The 14349-nt window shown below is 50.4% G+C and overlaps 1 protein-coding gene across 3 annotated transcripts in view; it reads right to left on the bottom strand.

The window, feature by feature from the left end:
- Window positions 1–8595, bottom strand: part of PDGFRA (platelet derived growth factor receptor alpha) — a 35790-nt gene extending 27195 nt beyond the window's left edge. Inside the window, exons 1-2 of one of the 3 annotated variants that reach the window (XM_065836594.2) lie at window positions 8328–8595; window positions 824–884 (exon numbers count right to left, since the gene is read on the bottom strand). In XM_065836594.2, coding sequence (XP_065692666.2) covers window positions 824–872 — 49 coding nt within the window. In that variant the 5' untranslated portion in view covers window positions 873–884; window positions 8328–8595. Of the gene's footprint in view, window positions 1–823; window positions 885–7455; window positions 7475–7854; window positions 8062–8327 lie in introns of those variants that run through there. The other 2 variants (XM_065836593.2, XM_071807501.1) reach the window with 2 other exon arrangements.
- Window positions 8596–14349: the final 5754 nt, after the last annotated feature.

Below are 14349 nucleotides of genomic sequence, written 5' to 3'. Positions count from 1 at the left end.
TACATGTTTATAGCCGAATAAAACGGTAATTCACTGAAATAGATGTTATAGGTGGTACTGCAATCTACAGTTAGAGATTTGCAAGCCTAGGTAATTTGTAGGTGGGCTGGTGCATGTCCAACTCCCAGAAGGAAAATTAGAGGATCTACTCCCTAAAAAAATGGGGAAATCACCAGGGACAGATTTGCTGTTTCAGTCTGTCAAATGACCTGAAAAAAACATATAGGGCAGTTCATGATGAACAAGCGCTTAGGTGCACAGTGTGAAAGTGGTCTCCGTGCAATAAACCATCAGCAGGAATTCGGACTGTCTTTGAAACCAGTTTCTCATTCCTGCACATGTTACCTCAATCTACAGACCCTTTCTATATTTGGCACTCTGTGGCAAACCCTCCCCTCCCGGCACCATTCTCTCAGCAGATGTCGGGAGGTTCGGCAGGCAGCCCTGTGGTGAGGTGCTTGCAGCGTGGGAGGATGCGGGGAGCCCACACAGGCAGCCTCGCCTGCACCACACTGCTGGAGAAACCCCTGTGGGACAGGACCAGGACAACTGGAGGTAGGCAGGCTCACTTTCCCTGCACGGCAGACAAACCGGGCAGGAGGTTACAGCAGCTGTAGGGATGCCAAGTCAGCCAGCACAGGCTAGAAACAGTACCATCTTTTCAGTAGTTCTTGTCTTGATCTAGCAAAGGGCAGAAAAATTGAGCCTGCAGCCAGCTGGTGAACTTTTGGCATTTGTTATTGTAGACACAATGAAAGTGAATTTAAATAAGTATTTACAAAGGAGTAGAGTCAGAAAGGCTTAGAGGACTGAGGAACATTACCTGTGAGAAAACATCCCAGGATCAGGAACGTCCGTGGGGAAGTGCCCATAGCTACCAACAACTGAAACAGAAAGGAGAAGGCAAGAGGGAGCCAGTTAACGGACTGAGAACAGTATGAGAGTTGCAGGACCCCCCTTCTGCAGTGCCCTAGCACAGCTCCACCACACTCTGCATATAGGCACAAAAAGAAATGGCCCAGGGACCCTGGCTCACACCCACAGTCTGTTGAGACATATGCAACCACCTCCCTGGAGGTACATGGAGCCACAGACACACCACCCGCATGGGAAATGCAGCAGGGGCACCACAACCCCTTCTCTCCACTGGCAATGTAGAGAAACAAAGTCTTGACACAGCCCTGTCCCCAACAGCCTGCAAATAGCTCTGATAGCTACTGCTTGCCCCAGGACCGAGCCACGAAAACCCCCCTGCATAGATGCAGTACCCTCACAAGCGTCAGTGAGGATGCAACGGCTTTATGCAGTAAGTTCTGACCTTTTAGCTGCAAGCAGCGTTTGTGGGACAAAAAGCATGTTTAAGAGCTACTCTTCATACAAATCATACAATCCTGAGTGATATTTTTGTTTTGCCATTGTACATATGTATATATATAGCTTACTGAATACAATACAATACAATAGTGTTTATTGCTTACTTAGCAAGAATTCCCTTGATCGAGAGACATGCTATTTAAAACATATGTTGAAATTTTATAATGGAATAAATCCATGACAGACTGTAGGCCAGCACTGCCATTCGCAGAGCATCTCTTCTCTCCAACAGTGTGGGGAGTCATAGATCACATACAATAATTTCAGCTTTCAAACATATAATCCTAAGGCATCAGTCTTGAAGAGGCAACCATGACAATAAGCATTTACGTAATTTTTGTGCCATCTAATGACATTTCTACTTAAAACCCTCAAGCAGCCTGCTAGATAATTTCCGAAGGAAAATCTCCTACAACCCCTGGTCCCATTAAAATCAATGGATGTTTTGTTGGTGACTTTAATAGTAACTGAATCTGGCCCAAAGCCAATACAGATTAAAAAAAAGACTGCACTGAAAAGTCCCTAATCTGAAACACAGACCAAGGAGCAAAATAAAGGATGATGTGCCAAGACAGGGACCACTTCTCAAAGGTTCTGCAGAGTTTCTCTCCACCCTCTGGTATTCAGCTCATGACGCTGAGTTACGAAAGCACACAGGTACATGTAGTTATCTCAACTATGCCAGTGCCGTATGAGAGTTAAATGATTACAACATGCCAAGGAGTGTTTCTGAATTAGTCCCTCCTTCCCTTTGCAACACGTGAAGCAGACAGCGTGCTTCTGAAAAGCAAAAAGTATTTGATACTTGAATCAAACATAAAGCTCTCAGAAGCAGGATTAGAAGACTTACAAACTACCAGCCTCAAAAATATGTACAAACCACTTCAGAAGTTCAGCTGACAACATTCCAGCAGAGAAAAGGCATTTTGCCTGATTCTTCAATTAGTGATAATTGCCATGTGTTTATGTATCTGTCTCCCATTGATAACGGACTCTTGGACATCAAAGTCCCTCAGTCTCAGCCTCTTTTTACATTTTTATCAAATTTGCATCCTGTAACTATTTTTTTTTTCTGATAAAGCAAACCACTGTAAATCTTTAAAGACTTACCAAGGTCTGCTTTATTGATTTGACTCCTGGCTTCCCAAGATCCACAAGACAATGTGCAGTTTTACAGGCTGTTCAATGCAAGTGATGCAGCACAGAAGGAGAAAACACAAACCTGGCTCAGCTCTTGCACACCAGTCTGCAGAAGCTCTGCCAAAGTGGACTTGCATTGCTGCAGAGCTGTCTGTCCATGTAAGCGAGGAGTAAAGCCCCATGACTATGCTGATGCAAGTACAGGTGATGTCATTTCCAAAGTGCTACTTAGAATTTGCTGTCTTGGTTGGGCTGCCATAAAAATCAATAAGAGCTGAGTGCCTCAATCTACCATTGCAGTTTAAAAACACAAGGACTTAACCAAATCTGTGTTTTCCAGCTGGCTATTCTTTCACAACCCAGAGCTTTGATCTTTCTTCAATGAACTACTAATCTCATCAAGACCCAGAGCAACACTTCCACACTGTGAAAGAGAATAATGTACTAAGGATTCGCCATCATCTGTACTCAAAGTCTATTTGAATTGGATTTAACTACATATGCATCCAACTTAAGCATGCTGGAGTCCCATCTAGAGCATAACCTCGTACATCAGTGCTGGAGTCAAGGTTTAATGTGGGAACAATTTCACACTTCTCATTTCCACAACACCAAACAGTTACACTTACCATGATTTTGTTTATTTACAATCACCTAATTTTTTGTATGCATTTCTTTGGCTCTTTTATTTTCCTTACGGTAAAGCAGCACTCTTTGTCCTAAATCAGCTCTGAGTAACTGCATCAGGGTCAGTTCCTAACACCACTCCATGAAACCATAAATTGGCATAACCTTGCTGAAGCCAGTAGATTTGTGCAAGCTGAAGCCCAGTATTGACAGCACACATACAACATAAATTTGAGCCAATCTTAATTCCTTGCATACCTTGAGCATCACTAGCTAAAATAGAAACCTCTATGTGTATAGTGAAAGCTAGATAATGCCATGAAGGGGTTGCCAAATTCTCTGCAGGGGAGGCTCGTTGCACAAGGTAAAACAGTCTTGCATCTACCTTAACCACTGGGTTTTGAAAGGAACTGACTGAAATGTTGGTATCTCTCATGTGCTTCAATGAAAGAAAAAACAGGAAAAGAACATTTAAGGAACTGTTATCAGCAAAGACTCAATCTTCTAAACACTCAAGTGCTGGCTTCCTATCAAGAATGGTTTCATTGACTGCACTGTAGAAGACAAAATCAATATCCAGAAAGCCAATGGAAATATGTCTTCAGAAAATGATTACTCTACATGACCTAGAGAGAAAGTACGGTGGTGGACCAAGAAGAGCCAGTGGTCTATATTTTTTCGTATTGCTGTAAATCAGAGACCTCCTTCAAAACAGTAAACTAGCCGATCTACCACGAGACTGGCGACTGTACAGACTTCTCTCCTGCCAGCTACTCAGTCACTACAGTTCATCCTCTTGGCCACAAGATGGCAATGTTGATCCACATTAATGAGACCGACGGCAACGCTAGTCTCCATAGCAGATGGACTCTAAACCGGGTCTCCTGCATCAAGTTAAAAATTCAAAATTCTTATGTTTTAATTTCATGTGAGTTCTCCGATTTAAAAACAAGTAATAAAACCAGACTGGTCCCTATTGCTCTGTATTTACATAAGTGATAGGACAGTAGTTGGATTGCAAATCTTGGCACATAATGATGTGATTATGCTTGTTATGAGAGGGCTGGAAAATTTCACTGGTGATTTTGTCAGAGTGGCAGTCAGTCCTTCTGGGAAGACTGATCTTTTCCAGGAAGAGCTACGGCCAGCCCAAAGAAAGAGGGGAACATTTCTACCTTTTGGTATATGTCACTAGCTGAATGTAAAGGTTCAGACAGGACCTCCTGAAACATTTATTGGTTCTCAATTCCCAAACTGCAACCTTAGTTCTCCACAAGAGCAGGGCTGCCCCACAGCACTAACAGGCAGGTCTAAAGGTTTCACTGGGAAAAGGCACAAAGGACAAAAAAAATTTCTTCAGTGCAAAAGACTGGCACAAATGTTCTCCTAAAATGAAGCTTGTTCCACAGCCATTTACAAGTATTTGCATCCAGCATAGCCTGTATGCAAGAATAACTACACATCACGACTAGCCCAGTGCTGGGCTCCTGCAGAGCACTTCAGGCTCTGCAGGACACACGGTGATGGCTGCTGCCCGACAAACCTTCCAGTCAGCCCTGATTCTCTAGCCAAACCCTCAAGGACAGACTCCACCAGTCAAGGACCTAAAGGTGGAGAGAAATTTGCAAAGTTTAAATTTCCTCGCTTAGTCCAAAGAGGACTTTCCAGACTGTCTCAGCAAACAGACAAGTATTCCATCTCACTTAAGTTCTCAGGATCAAACCAAAGAACACCTCAGACCCAAGCTCAAGTGCTCGGAAGCATTGCATGGAAAAACCAATCCATCTCTGTTGACCACAAGAGCTAGGAAGCCTAGCTGTTGCAAACTTTTCCCTTGGGTGTGCATGCAAAGCTTTATTGGCTTAAAAGAGATGAGTCAAGCAGGAGCTCAAGGCAAGAGGGAGAGAAAGGATTATTTGCTTACTTGCTTGCTTTTTTAAAATTATCAGTAATTCTTGCCACCACCAGAAGAAAATAACCTCTCAGAACTCATTCCCTGGTCTTTAAAACAAATGAAGCAAACACCTTCTATTAAAATTTTCACAGTTCATGCACAGAAGCAGTGTCATTGTGGCCACGATGACCTAAGGATGCAAGCGAGGCAAGGAGTGTACAAGGTTATACGTTTCACCCTCATTTTTAGACCAACTGGTATAGCTGGAAGTAACCAGTGAGGTCTGGGGTATGCAAGAATTTTTCTGCCTATATACATTGTACTCAAATCCTAACTTGGTACTGCAGTACTGTAGAGCAGTATTTTATTAAACTATTTACTACTTCCTGCTTTCTTGAAACCTAATACCTATGTATTATTCTCACAGCTGCACGAAGATTTCCCATACATCAATGAGCAAGTAACAGTGAAGATGGCCCCAGTACCCAATGGTAGCCAGACTGGCACACCTCCGGTCCCTTGCTGCCTGGAGAGCAGGCTGGGAGAGCTGGTTTGCTTGTGGACTCCTAAACCCCAGGGCTTCGTGCAGTTTCATTTTCCTTCAAAGTTTTGGTTTTTTGTTTTTTGGTTTTTTTTAAGCTTTGAGGTTGCCTAAACCACTGTTTAGCTGAGGGCCTTTTTAAAATGCTCTTTGTTAACTAGAAGCTAAAACCGAAGTCCCTTGCTGGGAGATCTTTCCCTAACATTTCCAGACCCAGAGTTAAAAGTCGGATCTCCGCAGTTCAGATTTTGATCAGCCGATGACAGAGGAACCTTTGATGCCTGTCTCCTTGCTTTGATCCCGTCTCTTGCGCCATCCAGGGACATGGAGTTAAGACAGCCAAACTGGGACCCCAACTGGGCTCTGCATCGGCCCTGGGAGATGCTGAGGGCATAACAAGCCCTCCCTTCCCCCTGGTGCGCCCCGTCGGGGAGACGGTGGACAGCCTACAACCAGCAGGGATGGGGATGAGAAGGATGGGGAGGATTACGTTTACACTCTCGAGCCCCCATCAGTCTGCGGGGGCTTTCCAGAGCCTGCCTGCCCGCGGGGAGCCCGGGCAGCAGCCCCCAGGGAGAGGCAGCAGCGCTGCCGTGGCTGCCCCTCCATCCGCGGCCTCTCGGCGGAGCCCGACGGCTGGAGCTGCTGTTGATCAAAGGCTGCCCGGGACACCGAGCAAACCTAGCAGAGATGGCAACTCCCAGCCACTCCGCTGTTTGTCTGGGAAACAATAGGAAAGCCTTTGCCAAGCTGAAGCGAATTTTTTCTTTTTTTTTTTTTTCCTAATGCGAGGTAGCCAGGAGAAAGAAAAGTGGGATAAAGGGGACGGAGAGGAGCAGAGCAAAACCGTGTTTCCCACCGGGACTGGCTAATTCTGCTGGCGCTGCTACCCGCGGGTTTCTTCTCCAGCTCTCTCCATCAGGCGAGGCATGGACCCTGAGGGCGCGGGATTTGGAAGAGGAGGCGGGAGTCTCGGCGGGGGGACCAGACGTTGTGCCCTGGCTCTAAGCTGTGGGACCAAGGGAGGGCGACATACCCTCAGCCCTGAGAACGGGTCCATCGGTCCCCATTCGGGCCGAGGTGATGCCGTGTCCGTCCCGGGTGCGCAGATTTGGGCCCCGGAGGAGCGCCAGAGAGATGTAGCATTTGCAAAGACCGCGCCGAAAATGCCGTCGAGGGGTGATGGAAACCTGCCCCCCTCGCGGGGGGTAGCCTCCTGCCGAGGTGCGGGCAAGCCCCGGGGCTGCTGCTGCCTCGCTAGATCTGTCGATGCTGGCTCCAGAAAAAGCTGTCCAAGTCCTGTTCTCTGGAACGGCTCCTGTGGGATCCGCGTCCAAAAATGTTGAGCAACGCCGCAGACAGCCAAAAAGCCATTTCCTACTTGCTCCTAGGACTTTTCCAGGGGACTCCAGCCTGGCAGAGGCTGGCAAGTTTGCAATCTTCGCGCTTGACAAAAATCCAAACGGTGGCCGCGAAGATTTTGCCCACCCTCAGGATAGGAGGCGGTGGGCTCCAGCAGTCCATCGGGGCATGCGGCAGAGGTGGCGTTCCCATTACGAGAGAAGGCTGTAAACTGGAAAGGCTCCAGGTACCAGTCCTGCCTAAATGCAGCATCTTCCCTTCCTCTGAGACGCGTAAAAAAAAAAGACGGGGCGCGCAGAGATCGAGATCGGGCTGCTTGCGGCGAGGTTTGTGTGCGTGCCTCTTCCCGAGATCTCGGAGCATTTCAGGCTACCCGGGCAGGGGGAGTGAGGTGGGAAGGGGAATTCGAAGAGAGCAAGGTGGTGAAAAACAAAGGGTGGGGGAAGGGACGGGAGAGTAGCGGGGTGAAGGCAGCAAGGGATGCGAGAAGAGCGGAGGCGGCTGAGAGCGACCCTACCTTACTTTGTCGGAGCGTGTCTCCCCGTCCCCGCGGGCGGGCACCGCCGCTTCCCGCGGAGCCCCAGCGAGTCGCTCCCGCCCCCGCGGCAGGAATGCGGCGCGGTGGCCCCCGCCATCCCAATATGTTTGTCATTAGCGCTGCCCGCGCTGCTCGCCGCCGCGCCCCGACGGTCCGCGTAGCGCCGGCTCCACGTTTCCCTCCACGGAGACTACCAGCGCCCGCCACCGCCTGCGCCCAGCGGGACGGAGCCCCGCGCCCGGCTCAAAGCATTGAGGGGGGGAAATAAAATAAAAAGCAAAAAAAATACAGTGGAGAGGGAAAGAAAAGAGGAAAAAAGCGGAAGAAAAAGTGAAAAAAAAAAAAGAAAAGGTAGAGGAACTGCCGCTCACATCTTACCTTCTCCTTTATAATTCGCAGCCCCAGTCCTGCAGATTGTAAAATATCCAAAATATGTCCACGTCTTTCGTGACTTTCCCCACTCAGCCGCGCTCCTTCCCTCCCGCTCGCCCTCCCTCCCGGTTCGACTGTAATGGTCTCACAAACCGCGTCCCGTAATTGATTCAATGTTATAGTCCATCCTTCCAAAACTAATCATTTGCTTTAAGTAAATAGCTGTCAGGAAATGAAGCCCCCCTCCGGCCCCTTCAGAATAAGAGCCGCCCTGGCTCAGCCGGCGCCCCCAGCCCCGCGGCCGGAGGCGGGCGCGCCGGCGGGAGGCTCTTACGCAGGCAGGGGGGCCAATCTCTGCCTCCAGATTTCACCAGCCTTGCAGGGGAGGGGGGAGGTTAACCATATGGCAGGGGCGAGGGGGAGGAAAGGGGAGAGTTTTGCACTGCAGGGGGAGAAAGAAAAAAAAAAAACCAACACACCAAACCCAAAAAACTTTCATGAAAATTCCGAATGCTCCCGATTTCATGAATGAGCCTTCCCTCCTCAAAACCTCTAGGACAGTGGGTAGTGCGCCGGGCTCAGTGTTCACGGTCACAGTGTGAGTTTATGGACGGGGAGTTTGATCTGGAAACGAATTTGCGGCTTCCTCATGTCCTTTGTACACCACTGATCTTGGGCTTGGGCTAGAGAGCTGGATGGACGGCCCAGAGCCAGGAGGAGCAGGAGGCACTGAAAAAGGGAGAGAGACGAATCACTAACATTTAGGAATGAAAGACACAACGAAAGGTAACCTTCGACAGGACCCAGGCACCCCAAACCCCGCTGCTCCGCCGGCACCGGGAAAGCTCTTCTGTTCCTCTCTGCCTTTGCTTTGCTCAGCGCAAAAAAGAACCCAGTAATAACCAAGACAGAGGGCACGGCGAGGGCCGGAGGTGCCTGCGGAGGCGAGGGCAGCGCACGTCCGAGTCCGTCCTGTTTGAACACGCTCCAGACGGAGCTTTGATCCCCGCTGGGGAGCCAGCACCGGGTATCTCTGCTTTGTTGGCCGTCGCTATCTGCTGGCGATAAGGGGTGGCCGGGGGAGCTGCCCTCGCAGCCCTTCTGCTGCAGGCTCTGTGCGGAAAGTGGCCGGCGGGGCGATGCGGCGGCCGCGGGAGAGGGGGCACTGCAGCCCCAGGAAAGGCTCAGCGCGGGAGGCCCTGCCCGCCTGTCTCCCTGCCTGCCTGCCTACCTCCTGGGGAGGGCACCGGCCCCAGAGCTGCGCCCCGGGGCTTCTCCGGTTTCCTCTACTCCCGAGTCTGGACCTCCTTCCCCCGACCACTCGTCCCTTGCACGTCTTTATTATTTCTAGTATTAAACAAAAGAAATTTGTCCTCGAAGTCAAGCGGCAGGATCCGATGCTTTTTCTCTTTCTTAAGCGAAGCTGAATTAAGCCTCTGAAGCAAAGATGCCCCGAAGGGAATGAGGGCAAAAAGCAAAACCGTCTCGCGTGAAAAGCGCGCTCAGGCTGAGGTGCCCCAGGCTGGGCTCGCAGAGTCCCCGGCGGTGCTCTCGGCCCTTTGCACGCCCTCCACTAGTGCATCCTCGGCTCGGGTGAGTGCACGGCTCCGCTATTGCTTCCACATGTTCCTCCAGGAAATCATCGGAGTCGGAGCTGTGAGCAGCCCCTGGTCGGAATGCTAACAGGATACCGTAATGCTTGTGAATAAACAACAGGCTCCCAGTGAGTCAAAAGCATGGAAAAAAAAAAAAAAAAAAAAGTGGGAGGGGAAGAAACAAACAAATAAACAACCCTGCACCCTGGAACTCTTTACCTTGGCAGTGGGGGCGAGCACACCCAGAAACCTGAACCCCTTAATTTGTGGAGGGTAAGGTCCTCTCATGACTTGGGTCAGAGTTGCAGGCTCTCATAGATTTAAGGCCCACGAAGACGTGCGGTTCAGCCTGGTGGCAAATAACTGCCTGGGAGCTCCGAGGCGGTCCCGCCCTGCCAGGCTCGGGCCGTGATTTACCGGCGTGAACGTATCTGTTTTAACGTGCGAGGTGGTGACGGTGATTCTTGGCGAAGTACCGTCAGGCTGGGATGTAATGCGAGAGTTACTTTTACGAAAAGAAAGGAGCAAAAGGAAGAGGAGGACGCGCCTTCTGGTTGCAATTACCTGCTTCATTTGAATAATGTCTTTGTCATGATCATTATCGAGTGGTTGTTAACGGCTTCCACGTGGGATCTCACAAGACCCGGCGAAAAACAAAAATTGCAAATTGGGGCACTGGCAAAGCTGCCGGCCCGGCCAGTCTGGCGCTGCGGGCGGGCAGCCCGACGGCCTCTGCGGGGACAGGGACGGTGGTGTCGCCGTTGCCCAGGGCCTCTCCGGGGAGCAGTGACACTTTCCCCGACGTGGCTTCACCCTTCCCCAAGCAAAGGACCGGGCCGCGCTGTCCCCACGCTCGCCGCACCGGGGAGAGACCACTCGGCCCGGTACGGGCAGCTGCTTGGGCCGATCCCACTCCGAAATGCCGGCGGTGCCTATGGATTGGTCCCGCGTAGAGGAGGTGGTAGTTAAAATAAACCCTCCAGGACGGCTCCTGAGCTCTACCCCCCGCCCCGTGCGGCTCAGGGGGGTCCCGTCCAGGGAGGAGAGGGAGACTTGGGGTTAGCGAGAGGACAGGCTGGGGGTGGGGGGATTTGCACCACTGCAGCCCCCTCTCCTTGCCCCTCTCCTCCCGCCTTCCCCTCCCCCGAAAAGCTGGAGCATAAGGCATCCCGCTAGCGTGTGTTTATGCGGCAACAGATGGAAGCTGCACATCTTAAACAAAACTGCGGCGGCCGGGCTAGAGCCGCTCTCTCCTGTTTACGCTCCCAACCTGCCCCCCCGGGGGTGTGTTCGTCCCCGCAGCGCCCGCAGAGTCCGGGCAGCGAGCTCAGACGGGACGGATTTTTGCAGGGCGGCTCGCTCCGCTCTCGGACGCTTCCAGGGGAGCTGGGAGCAGTTGAGCGTCTCCCCATCCTCGAGGAGTCCCAGTTTGCTGCGAATAATGAGCCCTTCCCTGCAACTCTCTCCCAAGAGTGAGCCGGGCAGCGTTTAGCTGCCTGAGGCTATTAGGCAGCCTAATAGTGGCTCATGTGGGGTCTGAACGGCCTCCTGCGGGGCGTGGGCAGGCGAGATGGGGTACCCCGGCTCGGCGCCCCGCGGGAAGCCCCGCCATGGGGCCGCAGCCTTTTGTCTCGGTGGGAAGGCAGGTCTGGGTTTGATTATCGTTACCCACGTTGCAGCGATGCACGGTGCGGGGGTCAGTTGCAGCCGGCTCAGGCTTTTGGAGCAGGAGCCCCAGCCTGGTAAAGAGCAGCTCCAGCCTGGAGCAGAGACTCCTCAAACTCCCGAGTGAGAAAGGAGGCAGAACAGCCTCTCATCATCGCTATAAATCTGTGCTCGCATCTACCGTGAAGGGAGGAGAACACAGCGGTGAGGGCTTCCTGCTACAGAAGAAGAGCAAATCAGGGGACCGCCAAGCCCCCTAGACCCCCCCGGGAGAGGTGTGCTGCCTGTAGGAGGTCACTGTGTGCATTTACAGTCCTACCAGTTGTTGGGGTGGGTTTTTTTGTGTTTTAGTTAGTTTGTGGTTTTTTTCTTTACCTCTTGACACAACATCAGATTCCCTTATTCTGTTTGTTCAAAGTGATGTGACTCTGAATAACAGGGATTCCGTGTCACTGGGAGAGCAGGAAGCCAGACAAAAGAAATTATGGGCTGCCTTGAGTCGCCCAGTCTCCCCTCAGTAACCTTTATTTTGATTCCCCACATGGTTGGTTAACGTAGTTCCCCGTGCCCATCGTTTTCTCACTGAGGCCGCTGCTGCTGCAGCGTTTTGCCTTCGTTGTTGTGTTTGGCTCTTGACATTAAAAGATGCCAAAACAGCCGTGGAAGCCTTAATGTTTGAAAAACAAACTTTGTTTTTCCTTCTACTCCCTCCCTGACTTTTTAACTGGGACAGAATGAAAAGGCCACTCTGGTTCAGAAGTGGCCCAAACCCAGTTTAAGGGTAAGGCAGCCCAGAAAGGCGAGGGGAAGACGGGTTGTTCCTCCCGCCAGCACTTCACTAGCGCCTTGCTCCGCCTTTCGCGCTGCCCTAGCCCCTGAGCCCCCGGGGCGGGGAGCTCCCGGAGACCCCTTTTACCACCGGCAGCGGGTGCCCGGGCAGCGACGCCGCCACCCGCGACACTAGAGGGCACCGGAGCCCGCGGGAGCAGCGAGCCCGGCGGAGCCGGGGGCATCGGGCGCCCCGCCAGTCTGTGGTGTCTCTGTTGTTGATTAAGGGATCGACCGGGTTTGGAAAGGACGGGGAAGACGGGCCGCCCTCCCATCCCCGAGAATCTGAAGGCTTCATCCCCGCAGGTCCAGCCCTGCACGGCCCCTAGCTACCGTGGGCCGGGCTCAGCAGCTTGGCATGTGGCATGCTGCAAGTAAAGAACAGAGAGCTATTCCTCCCGCGCCACAAATGAAAATTTTTCTCTTCTGAAATCAAAGGACCTCCTCTGCTGATTCAGCCCAGGTTTGATTTCGGTTCATAAGTCCCGAGACCATTATCTCTGCCTTTGTTCTTTCAAGCTGCAGCAATTAATGGATTACAGCAGGACACAAACACAGCCAGACCAGGCTGCTTTGGTTCTTTGTCTACTTACTATTAGTATCAGCTTTGCCCCCTCGGGCAGCTGTGTTCAGGGACCTAGCCCTGAGATCTGCATGGGGAACCTGGCTGATGCGGAGGCCACCCTGGACATAGTGATCACAATGGGCATAGGCCAGCCCTGGTCCATGTCAGCATCAACCCCCACACATGCCATGGCTGACCTCATCCACTGTACATCCCTCCCATAGGCACAGAAGAGCCATCATGGGGGAGACTCAAGAGAGACAAATCTCTTTACTGACTACCCTGAACTGCCCATGCTCCAGACATGGGATGTCATTTTCCTGCTGCTTCTCAGGACAGATTTTCTTCTGATGCTTAGTGATAAACAACACATCCCTTTGTGATGATTTGCTGTAGAATAACTGGAGTCATGGCCAAAGTTTCTAAATTGCAATTGGCTTTCTAAAAGAATCCCTCACCTCCCTGCATATTTCATGCTCTAAAATACCATGACAAACAGAACATTATCCCTCTGTTTCTGTGACACGGAGATTCTGAGCATAGTTCTCCTCATGCCAGGGATGAAGGGGAAGAAAAGCCATCAATGCCTCCTAAGAGCATGAAGAGCTGGGGTTTGTGTGGAAACAGTGGAGGTTTTGAGTTTCATCCAATACTTTCCAATACAGGCCAACCCCTAATCCACTATTAAGAACTGCAAGGATCAGCATCAGCATTGATAAAATCAGCAGAAAGCTCCAGACCTGGAAACAAATTTAGTCATTCCTCTTAGTCATTGAATTCAAGTCTTCATTTTGCTTATATTTACCAAGATAGTGCTGGAGGTGTGTTGGCAGGAGGTATGAATGACATTGTCATTCTTCTTGCCGCACTGTGTGTTTCCTGTGCTCAGACACAAAACTGAGGTCAGTTCCATAACCATAATCTGTGATGGAAGAAGTCAAACAGATGCCAATCACACCTGGAACCACTCCAAGAGTGCCAGTGACTGAAGCCTGCACATTCAGTTTTCTTTCTTCAGTTGGGATGCAGGAGGGACTGATACTGAAAAATCAGGGGAAACTGTTCCTCTCTTTTTTGTTACTTCTAGAAAAGACTATTTTGGCTTTTCCTTTCGTCTGAGGTCACCAGATTTCATTCCGAGCTTCCTCTGATTCTGCGGGGAACACTTGCTACTTCAGTTACAAGTTTATTTGTCTGCACATTGTTGACAATCCTTTAGAGTACTCTATTATATGCACTTCAGTTGGGCAAGGTGGTTGAACAGGAAGAAATGAAGAACTGAGATGAGAGGAAAATGCAGAGATAGGTCCCTTCCCTGTAGCCATGGCAGTGAAGCTACAGCTCAGGCTCAGCTCAGCCAGGGGAGCTCTGGCATGACTCATGAAGAGAGGATACAGCAGTATGTAGGTAGATGTTGATCCTTGGACTTCTGGCTGTTGTAGTCAGATACCCCAATTTTTATCCTAAACTATCTTTTGAGAAAGTGTCTAGTGTGGAAACTCGGACAGATTCTGCTTTGTGTAAATCTGGTGTAACTCCAACTTCAAGGGAAATATGCCAGATTGAATCTGGTATAATTACGATTAAGAATTGGCTCTGGAAGCCTTTTCTTTGGCAATAAAGTTAGAGAAGTACTGTGAAGAAAAATAATTCAAACCAGAACATTGTTTCAGTGCTGTTCTAAATAACATATGCTATAGGAGCTTTGAAGGCATTTGTTCTCCATGGCAGCAGTATTTTAAAACTTTCACTTTGTTTCCACTAGCCAAGTTAACCCTTGATAACCAACTGTGTTTAAAACATGTTATGTACAGAAGCTTATCATTTTACAGGCATTTCCTCCTCAAA

Source organism: Patagioenas fasciata, chromosome 4, assembly GCF_037038585.1.
Source record: "Patagioenas fasciata isolate bPatFas1 chromosome 4, bPatFas1.hap1, whole genome shotgun sequence".
Taxonomy (NCBI): domain Eukaryota; kingdom Metazoa; phylum Chordata; class Aves; order Columbiformes; family Columbidae; genus Patagioenas; species Patagioenas fasciata.
Note: the sequence above shows the minus strand (reverse complement) of the source record. Positions and strands in the feature narration are given on the sequence as shown.